Genomic DNA, 13,644 nt, shown 5'->3' with positions numbered 1-13,644 from the left:
GGTTCGAGATTCAAGTTTGCCCAAAAGCACTTGGCAATTTCCTTTTAAAAAGCCAGGCTCCTGAAGCTCTGTGGGATAGTCATGCTCTGGCATCCACGCTCTCTTTGTGAGTTGGGATCGACTCAGTAGCAGCTATCTGGGCTTTGGATTTTAAGGTCTATTATAACCAATAACTCACAGAAAAGAGGTGATAAGGATTTATCTAATTAAAGTATATAATACAACCCTTAAAAAGATGTTGATTTATAGTAAAATTTGCAGTTTCAAGGTTTTAATTTATTCCGTAGCCAGCATTTTAAATCAACGTACCTGTATCTGATAACTTGAGACTTGACAAATTCTTCCTTTAGCTGAGATTTATGAAATGCATTTTTCATCTGTTGAAAAAATATTCAAAAATGTCAATAAGAACAATTTTCTGAAATCCTGAAAGTTAATTCAAAACTGTATGAAAATAAATTGACCAACATTTCACAGTGTCCTGGGCTTGAGGAATTTTTGTTGGTATTCTAACAGTGATTTCAGTTAAACTGCTTTAACAATTATAGGAGCTGAGAGCTTCAATTGCACATAGGTAAAGAAGATGAAATAATTCTATTAATGGTAGCGGGGCCAAACACAAATGTAGCAAATTATAATCTAGAATGTATTATATTTGTATATTTTAATACAGGTTAAATTAAATTAATAAATTAAAAAGCAACGGAATTTTTCCATGAACTTTTTGAAACTAACTTATATGTGAAAATTAAATTTATGGCAGTGAACTTGGGAGCTTCATGTGTATTGTGTGTTTGTATATATGTGTACATGTATGTGTGTGTTTATATACACACATAAGTATCTGCACTTTCCAAAGTTCTCTTTATGCCATTTCCCTTTTACGAAAGACCTACATTGGTACCTATTTTCACTAGCTGAAAGAAATGCAAAGACTGGTTTGCTGTTATGGTTTAAAATGGTAGAAAGGGAAACTAGCATTCAGGGTTTGTTTTGCCGCAATTAAAGAGGCAGCATGTATCTGGAACAGCTCCTCCCTGGGAACTGTACTGTACATGTGGATTGGGATGGAGTGAATTACTACCCCTCTCTGGAATTGGGTCGGACTATGAAAATAGGGTGTATAAAGCACTAAAAGAGGAGACTGGCCAGTTTTCATTACAACCCTTCTGGCTGTAGGGATGAACCATCTTTGAAGCAGCAGCAGCAGAGAGAGAAATCCCAGGGCCACCCAGAGAGCCACATTGTAGGTCTCTGTCTGAAGTGGCAGAGGTGGAGACCAGAGGCACGAGAGACTGGCACAGAGACTATGAGACAAAGCAACAGGAGCTGTGCCAAGACTGTGGGACGGAGAGACAGAGTGATGGGTGGACTTCCTGGTAAGCCAAGGGACTACATGGCTGAGGATCAGGTAGAGACTTGATCACTGAATGAGGAGAGGTGTTGCCGTATTACAGACCAATGACTGTGTCCTTACCATTTGCTGACCCTGATTTGTGATAACCTAACTTCCCTAATAAACCCCCCTTATTGTGAGTATTGTCTGTGAGTTCTATGTGGCCATTGCAACAAATTATTGAACCCAGAATAGAAGTGGAATTCCATGGGAGGAACAATTAGCATCAGAGCATGTAAAGAAGGCTAGAGTGTGCAGACATAGCTGACGGCAATTGCCTCTTCGCAATAGGGAAAAGCCAAGAAAGAAATAAGGAAGCCAGGGGAGGTCCAATATGCCCCCTGCCCCATGCCATTTATCACAGCGGTGAAGCACTTCTACTTTATAAGGTTTATGTATTTATCATTATCCTCCCTTCTTTTGCTATTATATATTTATGTTATTTAGGTTTTATATGTTGTTTGACAAGACTTATTAGGTTATTCTTGAGATCTGAGTTGGACTAAAAAATTTTCCCATATAAATGAATGGTAACTGCTTCTTTGCTTTACACCATTCCAGTTTGTAAAATGTTTCATAGTAATGCACTAATTTCAGATAGTGAGGGAAAGCTATAATATAAATGTATGGATGTATACATAGAGAAATTCCACTATTCTGCTGAAAACATATCTCTTTAAAGTACTAACGAGCAAATATGTCACTTTGAACACCTGATATTCACCTGATGCACACCATGGTAATTTAAATCATCTCATATGAATTCCAAATCTGAGAAGAAGAATTAATGCCTTTGAATTATGTTATTGGCAAAGAATATTAAATATACCATGAACTGCCAGATAAATGAATAAACCATTATTTTGAGAGAAGTATAACCAAATAATTTGGCTGCTATCTCATGTACTTTGAACATGCCAGCAGATGAAAGCAGTCCCTGAAGGAGGACACCAGGCTTGGTTGGTACAGGTTCATGAAAAAAAGAGAAAGACCCTCCATGAACTGCGGAAACAGGGCCTACAACCAAGGTCTCATCGTGAGGATGAGACCAGGCCAGGTAGTGTTTTGTCTATTGAGTGTTGGGTTGCTATCAGGCAGAACTTACTCAATGACACCTAAAAACAACAGACAGAACCTTAGTGAGGAACTTCCTCCAATATGCTTGGTTTGGTGTTTGAAAATACAAACACAACCAGCGTTTTACCTCCTTTCCAGAGAGGTGGACAAATCCCCAGGCCTCTAGTCTGTTTAGATTGCTCTCCGAACTTATTGCCATTCTTTACTTACTCTGAACACTAGTACTGGAAGAAAATTAGGAAAGCATCAAATCTAATGCTATCATTTTCATATTTTAAAATATATCCAGAATCATTAAGTGATGTCCAGAAAGGACATTGCTAACTGATAAAGGGCATCGGAACTAGGCGTCCTTGCGCTGACTTCCGTGTTCTCTCTCTCAGCTGCCCTCTTCCCAGACTGCAAGAGGTGCCAGGATCATGGAAATGGATTTCTTGAAGGAGATACTAAAAATTATGATAATGGAGTGATAGCAAATGGCCTAGCAAAAGGAGAAAAATTCACTTACCATTGATTCAATTTTCTGACTCATTTCTGTGAAATTTTTGGAAGCCTCTTTTCCAAATTCATCATACAATTTGTTACTTGTGAATGACAATGTGCTATAGTAATTATAGGTCTTCCTATTATCTATAAGAAAATAGATAAAACCAATCATGTTATAACCAGATGTATAGTACACATCCTCATTTCCCCACTTGGTGTTTACTAGGAAGATTGAGACAGGAAGGACTGGCTCTATCCAGCCCATCCCCTTACCAACCTACCCCTGCGCTTCATGACTACCTCTAAATAACAGAAAACAACATCCATCATCAGAAAAACTAGAGTTCAAAGGTGGTAAGAAATGCATGGGGTTCTTAGGGCATTATACACATTGTACTGTGGCTGTGAGCTAATCATTTATGTATTATCCAGTACTGACTACCTCACAAAATACACCAAGACACAAATCTGAGCACAAAAGCAGAAATAAATTCAAGAGCTTCCCCAGAGTGGTTGCACTGTTATATCCCTCGAATAATAATAATAAAACTCACTGTCATCAAGTCAATTCTGACTTACAGTGACCCCATAAGACAGGGTAGAACTGCCCCCTGTGATTCCCAAGACCATCATCTCTACACAGATTAGAAAGCTCAGTCTTCCTCCCGCAGAACAGCCGGTGGTTTCAAACTGCTGACCTTGTATCCTTCAGCCAACTGAAGTTACACTTACCTTAGGGTCCCAAAACTCTGGTGTGGGAAAATTTATTTTGACTAAAATGGGAGATGAGAGAAGGGGGACCTGCTAAGGAGGCTGTAATCAGAAAGTTTAGAGAGCTGCCCCCGGCACAACCTTTCAGGAACACTACTTAACTCCCCCTGGCTCCAGCGTCACGCCCATCTAATTTTCCCGTGGCTGTTTGCTGGTGTCTTGTCACCTAGTTTGCTTTCTGTACTTGAGGCATCCAGTTTAAGCAGCTCGTTATCTTTAGGAAAGAGTTGGGCACACTATACATAGCTTTAGTTTTGCCTACCTTCCATCAATGGTCACCAAGACAATCTTTTGGGTTATTATAAGAAAATGGAATGTGCTCCATCCCATCTCAATCTCTCTTCCTTCTCTCTTCCATTCTCTGTCTTTTCTTCATTTTAAGCCTCAGAAGTTAGGACACTAGTAAGAGAGAGTGGAACACATCCTGCCCCACCAGGCCTGGAGGACGATATCCCTGCTCTGAACAGCCAGTGCACAGAGTGGACCATAAGGATGGTCCCACTACGAGACACGCTGTCCCTTGATGGCCCAGAATCCTAAGAGGAACAACACTGGAGACTCAGTGTCAGGACTGGCCCAGACTGACCCTGTGACACCGAGGCAAACCACTAAAAGCGGTGGCAGAGCAACCGTGGGAGCAGAGCAGGGAGCCCCTAAGGGAGTACAAAGGACAGACTCTGGGACCAGAGCAAGGTACTCCATCGGAACTGACTGAAGGACTCGCCTAGAGATAAAAAAAATCAGACCTTGACCTATTTACAGGTTTTTCTTTCTTTAAAAAATTTTTTTTCTTTTAATTAATTTATTCTCCTATGGATAATTGGTTTTCTTTTTTGTTGTCATCGCTGTGTTCTCATTCATCGCCTATCTTGCTATGGCTTGATTTTTTGGTGCATATTATTATCTCTACAGATCTATCTAGATGAGATGGACTGGATAAATAGTCTGGAAGAGAAAACAATGAGACCAAAAGTTCCGGGGAGACACGGGAGAAGGGGAGAAGGGAGTAAGGAAGTGATGCTGACCAACCCAGGGACAGGGGAGCAACAAGTAATCCAAAAGCAGTGGCAAGGAGGGTGTGAGAGGCCTGGTAGGGATTCAGCAAGGGCAATGTAACCAAGAGAAATTACTGAAACCCAAATGAAGGCAGAGAATGATAGTGGGACAAGAGGAAAGTAAAAGGAAATAGAGGAAAGAACTAGGTGACAAAGGGTATTTACAGAGGTCTAAAGACTGGAGTGTACATACATAAATATATTTAAGAGTGTGGGAAAACAAATCTAAATGCATATATTTATAGTTTTCGTATTAAGGCAGCAGATGAACATTGGTCCTCCACTCAAGCTCTTACTCAATGCAAGAACACATTGTTCTATTAAATTGGCATTCCAGGATGCACACCTTCCTGACACGATTGCTAAAGAAAAATGTGTGCATGAGAAGGTGTGGTGAAGAAAGCTGATGGTGCCTAGCTATCAAAAGATATAGCATCTGGGGTCTTAAAGGCTTGAAGGTAAACAAGTGGGCATCTAGCTGAGAAACATCAAAGCCTGTCTGACCACAAAGTGTAGAAGGGACCAGTTATCAGACATCAAAGAAATAAAAATCATATCAGTGGGTTCCCACCTTCCTGATATGATCACTGAAGACAGACGTGTGCATAAGCAAATTGTGGGGAAGAAAGCTGACGATTTCTGGCTATCAAAAGATATAGCATCTGAGGTCTTAAAGGCTTGAAGATAAACAAGCGGCCATCTAGATCAGAAGCAACAAAGCCCACATGGAAGAATCACACCAGCCTGTGTGACCACGAGCTGTTGAAGGTAACAGGTATCAAGCATCAAACGACAAAAATCATATCATTGTAAATGTGGGTGAGTGCAGAGTGGAGACTCAAAGCCCATCAGTAGACAACTGGACACCCCCTTACTGAAGAGTTGTGGGGAAGAGATGAGCCGGACAGGGTGCAGTGTAGTAACGAGGAAACATATAACTTTCCTCTAGTCTAGTTCTTAAATGCTTCTTCCCCCCCCCTCCCATCATGATCCCAATTCTACCTTACAAATCTGGCTAGACTAGAGAATGTACATTGGTACAGATAGCAACTGGAAACACAGGGAATCCAGGACAGATGACTTCTTCAGGACCAGTGGTGAGAGTGGCGATGCCTGAAGGGTGGAGAGAATGTGGGGTAGAAAGAGGGAACTGATTACAAGAATCTAGGTATGGCCTCCTCCCTGGGGGATGGACAGCAGAGAAGAGGGTGAGGGGCGATGTTGGACAGTGTAACATATGACAAAATAATAATAATTTATGAATTATGAAGGGTTCATGAGGGAGAGGGGCATGGGGAGGGAGGGGGAAAATGAGCAGCCGATATGATATTAAGGGCTCAAGTAGAAGGCAAATGTTTTGAGAATGATGATGGCAACAAACGTGCATATGTTCTTGACACAATGGATGTATGTATGGATTGTGATAAGAATTGTATGAGCCCCAAATAAAATGATTTTGAAAAAAAAGAATAGGACACTAACATTAAACACCTGCATGCCAGGCATATTAAAATATCCTACATAGTTCACATAACCTCTGAAAAAAGGCAATGTTGTCCACATTTAGCAGAAAATGAAATTACAAGCTTGGCAATATAAATAAATTGCTTGAAATGATGTAGCCAGAGAAGGCAGAGCTAGGGGTGGCAGCCAATGTCTAATGCTCAAAGCAGAGACTTGCTTTGCTTACCACTTCTTAGGGTGGATTAAAAAAACCAACCTCACGCATTGAGACTCTAAGAAAAGTCGTTGGTTATAAAAGATACACACACACACACAAACCCTCAGGCTTTTTTCAAACAAATATTCAAGCCTTCTAGAAAGTGTAGTGGGGGAGATAAAGAGGAAAACTGCTGGTCAAACTCTGGCAAGGCGTTAGGAGAGGTTGTTGAGGCAAACACAAATGAACTGCAGGCTGGAGACCTTCCTGTGCATTCCCCGTGTCAGTAAGGGACCAGAGAGGTTTCATTCCACCTCCATCCTTCCTCCCTTTTACAGCTGACCCTCCCTGGCCCGGAGCAGACAGAGAAGTGGAATGCTCGAAGGTCCTTAGCCAGACACACGATTTCTCACAAAATGTTTAGGTTACTGGAATTTTAAAGTAGCTCAGAGCTGTCTGTGTGAACTATTGTTCTGGGATGTCTCTATTTTTTAAACCTGTCTCATTGTTTACTATAACTTTCAGAGCAAAGATCCCTAGAGTTCAGGCTAGTTCGGTCTTTCAAGATAACAGTTTCAGAACACTGTTCTAATTAGCATACTTTTCTATTTCCTTAAAACACAGTTGTCTTCTGATGCATGGTGACTTCTGGTGTGACAGAGTACAAGGTGGGCCACACAGTTTTCCGTTGTTGTTTCTCAAAAGTAGATCTCCAAGCCTTCTTCCGAGGAACCTCCAGGTGGGGAAAATCTTCAGCCTCTCCGTCATCGCAGAGCATGTTAATGATGCTAGTCAGGGACTCACCTACTTCCTTAAACTTGTTTTCTTGTTTTTGGTGTTAGCCTGAACCATGTGTAATTGCCGTTTGTTTAAGACCAGTATGGTCAAAAATCGGAGACTTCATATGGTTCAGCTTAGTGAACAGCTTATTATTTACACTCAATATTCTACTTTATTCTGGCGGCAGGGTGGTAACACACCAGGCTGCTGACCATAAAACCGGCAGTTGGCAAATCACCAGCCGCTCCGCTCCTCAGAGAAAGACATGTCTTTCTATTCGGGTGAAGAGTCCCAGGCTCTGAAACGCACCGGGCCAGTCCTACCCTGTCCAACAGGCTCGCTGTGAGTCAGCCTCGACTCACCCCAGTGAATTTAGTTTGGGTTTATACGCTCCAATTGGCCAGCAAGTAAACATCTAACTAAACACATCTCCAGTTTTCAGAATTATGCAGCTTGTTAAATTATTTCTAAAATCTTGTTGGCGATACTAATAATTAAGAAACAAAGATGAATGTGAGCCTGTTGATAATTTCCTAACAAATTTGTCATTCTATATCTGCACAATTTCTTTTATAACAAGTTTATCTCTAGTCATTTAAATCACAGCAAGGACAGAAATACAGTCCGAATAGATCCCGGAGACGTACAGTGCTCTCCGAGGCTGCATGACTGTCCCTGCTGATCCACAGTGTGTGGCCCCCTGGCGAGTAGGAAGCCCAGTCTTTCTCCCACAGAGCTCCTGGTGGTTTTGAAATGCTAACCTTGTGGATCTGAGCCCAACACTTAACCACCACACTACCAGGGCTCCAGGACTTCTTGATAGAGGAAGCACAGGTAGTTTCCTCGCCTAAGTCTAAACTCCTCTATTCCGATAACTTCTATAACTGATGGTTTGGGTTTGGTCTGCTTTAATTATGTTGGCATGCCAGCTCCGAAATGATCCTGTGCCATATCTACTCTGCTTAGTCTACATTCCATAAAGCAGAAGACAGGTCATGAATAATCACAACAATCACTATTTATTCAGGTGGCCTGTGTGGGAGGTGGGAACTGTGGGTTTCAAACATCAAAACAAAGGCTTCACACACAGATGTGCTGGAAGTGGACTTAGGATTCGGGAATGTCTTGCCAGATTTTCATTGTATTCCTGTGCGTCAGGTTTGTGAGTCTTTTGAAAGCTCAGTTGAGAAGAGATGAGAGAGAGGTCATTAGTGAGGCATATTTTCTCTCACAGAGGTGGTAGGGGCACTAAATTCCAAGGGAGAAAGAGTCCGTCCCCGCTCTCCGTTTGCTCTGGAAACTCCCAGGGGAAGTGCTAGCCTGCCCTGTATGGACACCATGAGTTGGCATCAACTTCATGGCGGAGAGTTGGCGAGCATTCCTAAGTGGTCTGTGGGCATCGAATAAGCCAAAATACGCCCGGGAAAAAAACACCCATATTAAGTGTTATTTATTTATTTTTCTATCCAATATTCAATAAACTATTATTGCTTGTGCCACGTATCTCTGGATTCTTCTAGGTTCGAGGGTTAGAAAAGTGGATATTGCACTAACCTAGTCATCCGTGAGTAGGTACAACAATGCTCAGAACATAAAGGAACTCGGAATGCTATAACCTTAAGAGTATCGCTACCATCCTTTTTTTATTATTAAAGGCAGTCTCCAGGGAAATCTCCATTATCAAAATTCAGATACCCAGAATTTAAGGGCATATGGGAAAATTCCTGCAAAAATAAATTTTGCTTTGTTCTTCATAAATTACCCCAAAATGACCCACCTCCTTTTGAAAATTGAGGCTGAATTTGTATGTGGTTATGGAGGAAGATAATCGGTTTACAGTATCGCCTTTTCTCTTGACAGGAACGCGCCCTCTCCAAATCGCTAATTACATTAGCATCAAGGGAATCCCTTCTTTGGTTATAGGGTTTTGAACATCAAAGCATCATCTAGTCACAGAGGGAGATAATAATCAAACCAACAGGTCAGAGTTGCATCAACTAATTAAAAGCTGAGGCAAGGTGGAAGGAAACTTCACCAGGGTTGTTACATTGGGGAAGAATGATGCTGAAGCACCCCGAGGATCTTTCTAATAACATAGCAACTCATGGTTCACGAGCACCGAGATCCCTGATTACCGGAGAGTGAGTCCCTTTATAATTAACCTATTCAACATATTCAGTCCTCTTTAATCATGTACAATGTGTCCCTAGAATACATTTCAAGTGACAGAAATAGGCACTTATTCAACAACATTGCTCTGAGCATTTTCCCAGCTTACTATTACAGAACAGCTTTGTCTTCTCTCGTATCTCGGATTGTGTTCAGCATCCACCAGTCAAGAGTTGGAATGATCTTAAATTAAAGCCATGGCCCTAGGACCTCAAACAACACAGACACCGTGTTCCTCCACTCGCTGTGCTGTGTTCCTCCGTGATTAACCCTGTTTAAAAGGAATGAATATGCAAACGAGGGTGCTGTTCCCAGAAGGAAGCATGGAGATATCAAAGCTGGAAAAACAAGCCTCCTTGGCTTTGAGAGTTCAGTGAGAGGCAAGCCAGGTGAAGGGTTATTTTTATCATATATCGTATAACTCTCATAGGAGCAATGAATGAGTCAGCAAGCCTGAGGCAAATAAAAACAGGAGGGAAGAGTGAGGAAATACGTGGGCGAGTCACATGCCAGGGCAGCCCGACTTACTGTATCTCACATAATGCACAATGAGTCCGATGCACACTGCTAAGACCAGCAACGATAGAAAGGCGATGAGGCCAATAACCCAGGGCTCCAAACACGTTCTTTTCCTGGCCCTCACCACAGCTGGCCTGAGAAAGAAAACAAAGTCATGGGTCATAGAAACATACACAGCATGCCCGTTACTTGAAGGAAATCATTTCTGAGGAATGAAGAGCATTCGGTTAACTACTGTCAGGGCAGACCAATCCCTGGAGAAGGACATCCTGCTTGGTAAAGTAGCAGGTCATCGGAAAAAGAAGCCCCTCCGCCAAATAGATTGACAAGGTGGCTACACCAACGAGCGCAGGTACCACGATGATTTTGAGGTTGGGGCAGGACCGAGCAGCATCGAATTCTATTCTACACGAGGTTGCTGGGAGTCAGAACTGACGCAATGGCCCCAATACAACACTGCTCCTAGGCTACCTAAACCCAACCTAGTTCTGCTACCTGACCTAAGCCAAGTGATTTAGAATCACTGAGTCTGAGGTTACTCATACCTAAAACGAAGATGGCGATCATAGTGTCTAGTTTGGAGGATTAAATGAAACACTCTCTAGAAAGTTCGTAGCACATAGAAAGTGCTTTGTAACGGTCAACCATTATTCGTTTGGCTGCGAAGTGCAAGGCCCACCACCTGCTTGTCCACTTGCTGTGCTGGGATAAGGTGCATGTCGCTATGCAATTGGAAGCTGTGCCACCAGTGTATCAAGCACAAAAGGGCACGCAGTGGACCGGTTTCAATTGAGCTTCTAGACTAAGACAGACATGGAAAACGGGCCTGGTGATGTGCTTCCAAAATTAGCCAATGAAAACCTTGTCACTCACAACAGAACAGTGTCCTCCTCACTGGCTTTGGGCACGTCGTGAGAAGGAGTGAATCACTAGAAGAGGACATTGAGTAGTATGGCGAAGTCAAGGCCTAGCAAAAATGAAAGGGCCTTCAGTGTGGTACATGGGCACAATAGCCATAGTGATGGGCCAAAGCAGTCTGGAGATGGTGAAGCTGCTACAGGGCCAGGCAACATGTCATCCCCTTGTTCATCCAGGCGATACGTCACCGCAGGATCTCCGTGAGTCTGAGTTGACTGAGCAGCTAACAAAAACATGCACGAGGTACTGAGCTATTGTTGCTGTTAGGTGCCACCGAGTTGGTTCCAACACACACACTGCCTGGTCCTGAGCCATCCTCACAGTTATGCTGGGGCCCATGTTGCAGCCACTGTGTTCATGCATCTTGGTGAGGGGCTGCCTCTTTCCCCTGACCCTCTGCTTTACCAAGGAACTGATCCCTCCTCATAAGAGACCCAAAATACAAGGCTCCTGATCCTCACTGCTAAGGAGCAATCTGGCTATACTTCTCCAAAACGACTTTGTTCTTCTGGCAGTTCCTGAGATTCAGTATTGCTTGGCGACACTATAATCCAAGTGCCTCAGCTCATCCATCTCCAGTCTTCCTTACTCGTTACTCAGCTTTCACAGGCTTAGGAGGCAATTGGAATGCCATGGCTTGGGTCAGCTCCTCCTTAGTCGTCAGAATGGCATCTAGTCTCTTGAGCACTTTAAATAGGTCTTTATAGAAAATAATGTTCCCAGTGCAATCCATTGCTTGATTTCTTCACTGCTCCTTCTGGGAACATTGGTTGGTGAATTCAAACAATATGAAATATTTAACCACTTCCATCTTTTCTGCATTTATCTTTATGGTGTCTGGTGAGGCAGTTGGGCGGGTTTTTGTTTTCTTGTAATCCATAGTGAAGGCTGTAATCTTTGATCCTCCTCTGCAAGTGCTTCAAGTCCTCCAGTCCTCTGCACTTCCACGAAACAAGGTTGCATTTGGGAGCACGCTTTGTTAATGAGCCTTCCTCTTTTCCTCACGCCACCTTCTCCTGCATGTAGTGCATCTTCTCAAATTATTTTTCCTCTTAGAAGAAGTATAGGAACTACAACAATGTTGAAGACACTCTTTCTAGCACTTGATTTGTGAGATGCGTTATAGGTGGGATAACACTGGGTTGCAGATGGAGTTCTGTCCCTAAGTCTTTCATTTATTTTCAAACCTAACTTTAAGGATATAGACTTTCAACCATAAAACTCCCTCTAAAGAAGTTCCTTTAAAACTTATATTTATCTCTGAAGTTTAGAAGCGCTACAGGAAATCCTTCTCACAGGAAATTGCCTCGGGCTATTTCCGTTGCTCTGCCTCTAAAATTATAATACTGAAAAATCTTGATCAACTTGGTTGCTGTTTAATTATTAAGTAACTGAGCCCTTGGGGTATAGAGATAGCAACTGCTGAGAAAACTCAAAGCTAAACAAAATGCAATAATAAGTCAGAGTCGACTAAGGAATTTGAATATGATACTGTTATCTTAAATGTATTGGGGTATATATCATGCTGATCGAGTCAGTGGTGTGCTATTCCCAGGTCTCTGTTTGCTAGAAGATGTGGACTGCTCGGAATGTGCTGCTATCCTAGAGGGAGCCCAGGATATCCAGTCACCTTAAGTAAAATTCCAATCATATGCCTTTCCTTACTATCTCTGCAACTTGGGCAAATTATTTAAACTCTGAACTAAATCTCTTTGTCCGCAAGGGACAGGACAACCATCCTGTCTAAAGATCATGCTTGATTGTGAGACCCAAAATGAGATCATGTATGTGAACATTTTTGCAAATTTCAAAGCATTTTATAGTAAATAATTTTTATTTACATAAATCAATTAGACTATGTTTCTTATTGATAAAGGACCTGGAAGTAATGACATATTGGTTCTTTCTGAACTATCACCACATCTTGGACACAAAATAGGGAACACGATCTCTGAAATCAATAATGTTGTCATCGTCGCGACAAGATGCTGCCTGCAGCAGGCACTGGGAGGTCGTGGAAGGCTCCCAGGACATGACTTGACCTTCCCTCTGGTTTGGCTGACGTTCCCAGGGGCCTGTAGCGAGGGCAACAGCATCTTCGTCTCCCCAGACTTGTTCATGTACAGCCCTCTCGTGAGAGAGCTCCAAACAGCTGCTCCCAGAATGACAATCAGTGCAATATAAAAGGACTTCTCCATGAGGAGGCTAACTCTTCTGTGCAAATGTGGCTACGAGATCCAAAAACTGAAACCTGTTTATCTTTCTCCCCGCATGTTTGCTATTCAGCTGTTTCAGAAGAAAGGGAATGCATCTAAGAGACGTAAGCAAACCTTTGGGGGAAACGCTGGGAGGGGAGGCTGCCTCAACTCATCTCAAAGCATACTTGATACAGAACATGAATTTGTGGTGGAGGGAGCAAAATTGTCAAAGGTATAGAATTGTGGGCCATCAGACTGAAGTCCTATTGGGTCTATCTTAATTTTTCATCAGTACAGAAAAGTAAGAGGAATATCGGTGTTAAAAGTAATGAGGAAGACCTACATGTGTTAACATGAAAAATGTCAATTATATACTCTTGTGAAAAAAAATGTTGATGAACAATATGCATTCTGTGTTTTGGTAAACAACAAAGTGTGTGTATCTGTGTGTCTGGGTGTTCACAGGAAATTGTAAAGAAAGGGATTTGTCAAAATATTAACAGGAATAAAAGAGAAATCTCAGTGTATATTTTGTTTGGTTTATGGTGTACTTTTTTAAGAACAAATAGACATTTATTTTTAATTAATGAAAGAGGAAGAGAGAGGGGAGAAGTT

The 13,644-nt window shown here is 42.1% G+C and overlaps 1 protein-coding gene across 1 annotated transcript in view; it reads right to left on the bottom strand.

The window, feature by feature from the left end:
- The window catches only part of LOC142442424 (transmembrane protease serine 11E-like), a 35,869-nt gene extending 23,004 nt beyond the window's left edge, over positions 1–12,865 (bottom strand). The window contains exons 1-4 of the mRNA XM_075543566.1: positions 12,750–12,865; positions 9,923–10,047; positions 2,982–3,103; positions 310–377 (exon numbers count right to left, since the gene is read on the bottom strand). Of these exons, the coding sequence (XP_075399681.1) occupies positions 310–377; positions 2,982–3,103; positions 9,923–10,047; positions 12,750–12,865 (431 nt within the window). The remainder of the gene's footprint in view (positions 1–309; positions 378–2,981; positions 3,104–9,922; positions 10,048–12,749) is intronic.
- Between the last annotated feature and the right edge of the window lie 779 nt (positions 12,866–13,644).

Source organism: Tenrec ecaudatus, chromosome 3 (assembly GCF_050624435.1).
Source record: "Tenrec ecaudatus isolate mTenEca1 chromosome 3, mTenEca1.hap1, whole genome shotgun sequence".
NCBI classification, from domain to species: Eukaryota; Metazoa; Chordata; class Mammalia; order Afrosoricida; family Tenrecidae; genus Tenrec; species Tenrec ecaudatus.
The sequence above is the reverse complement of the archived record's forward strand: the minus strand, read 5'-3'. Positions and strand labels throughout refer to the sequence as shown.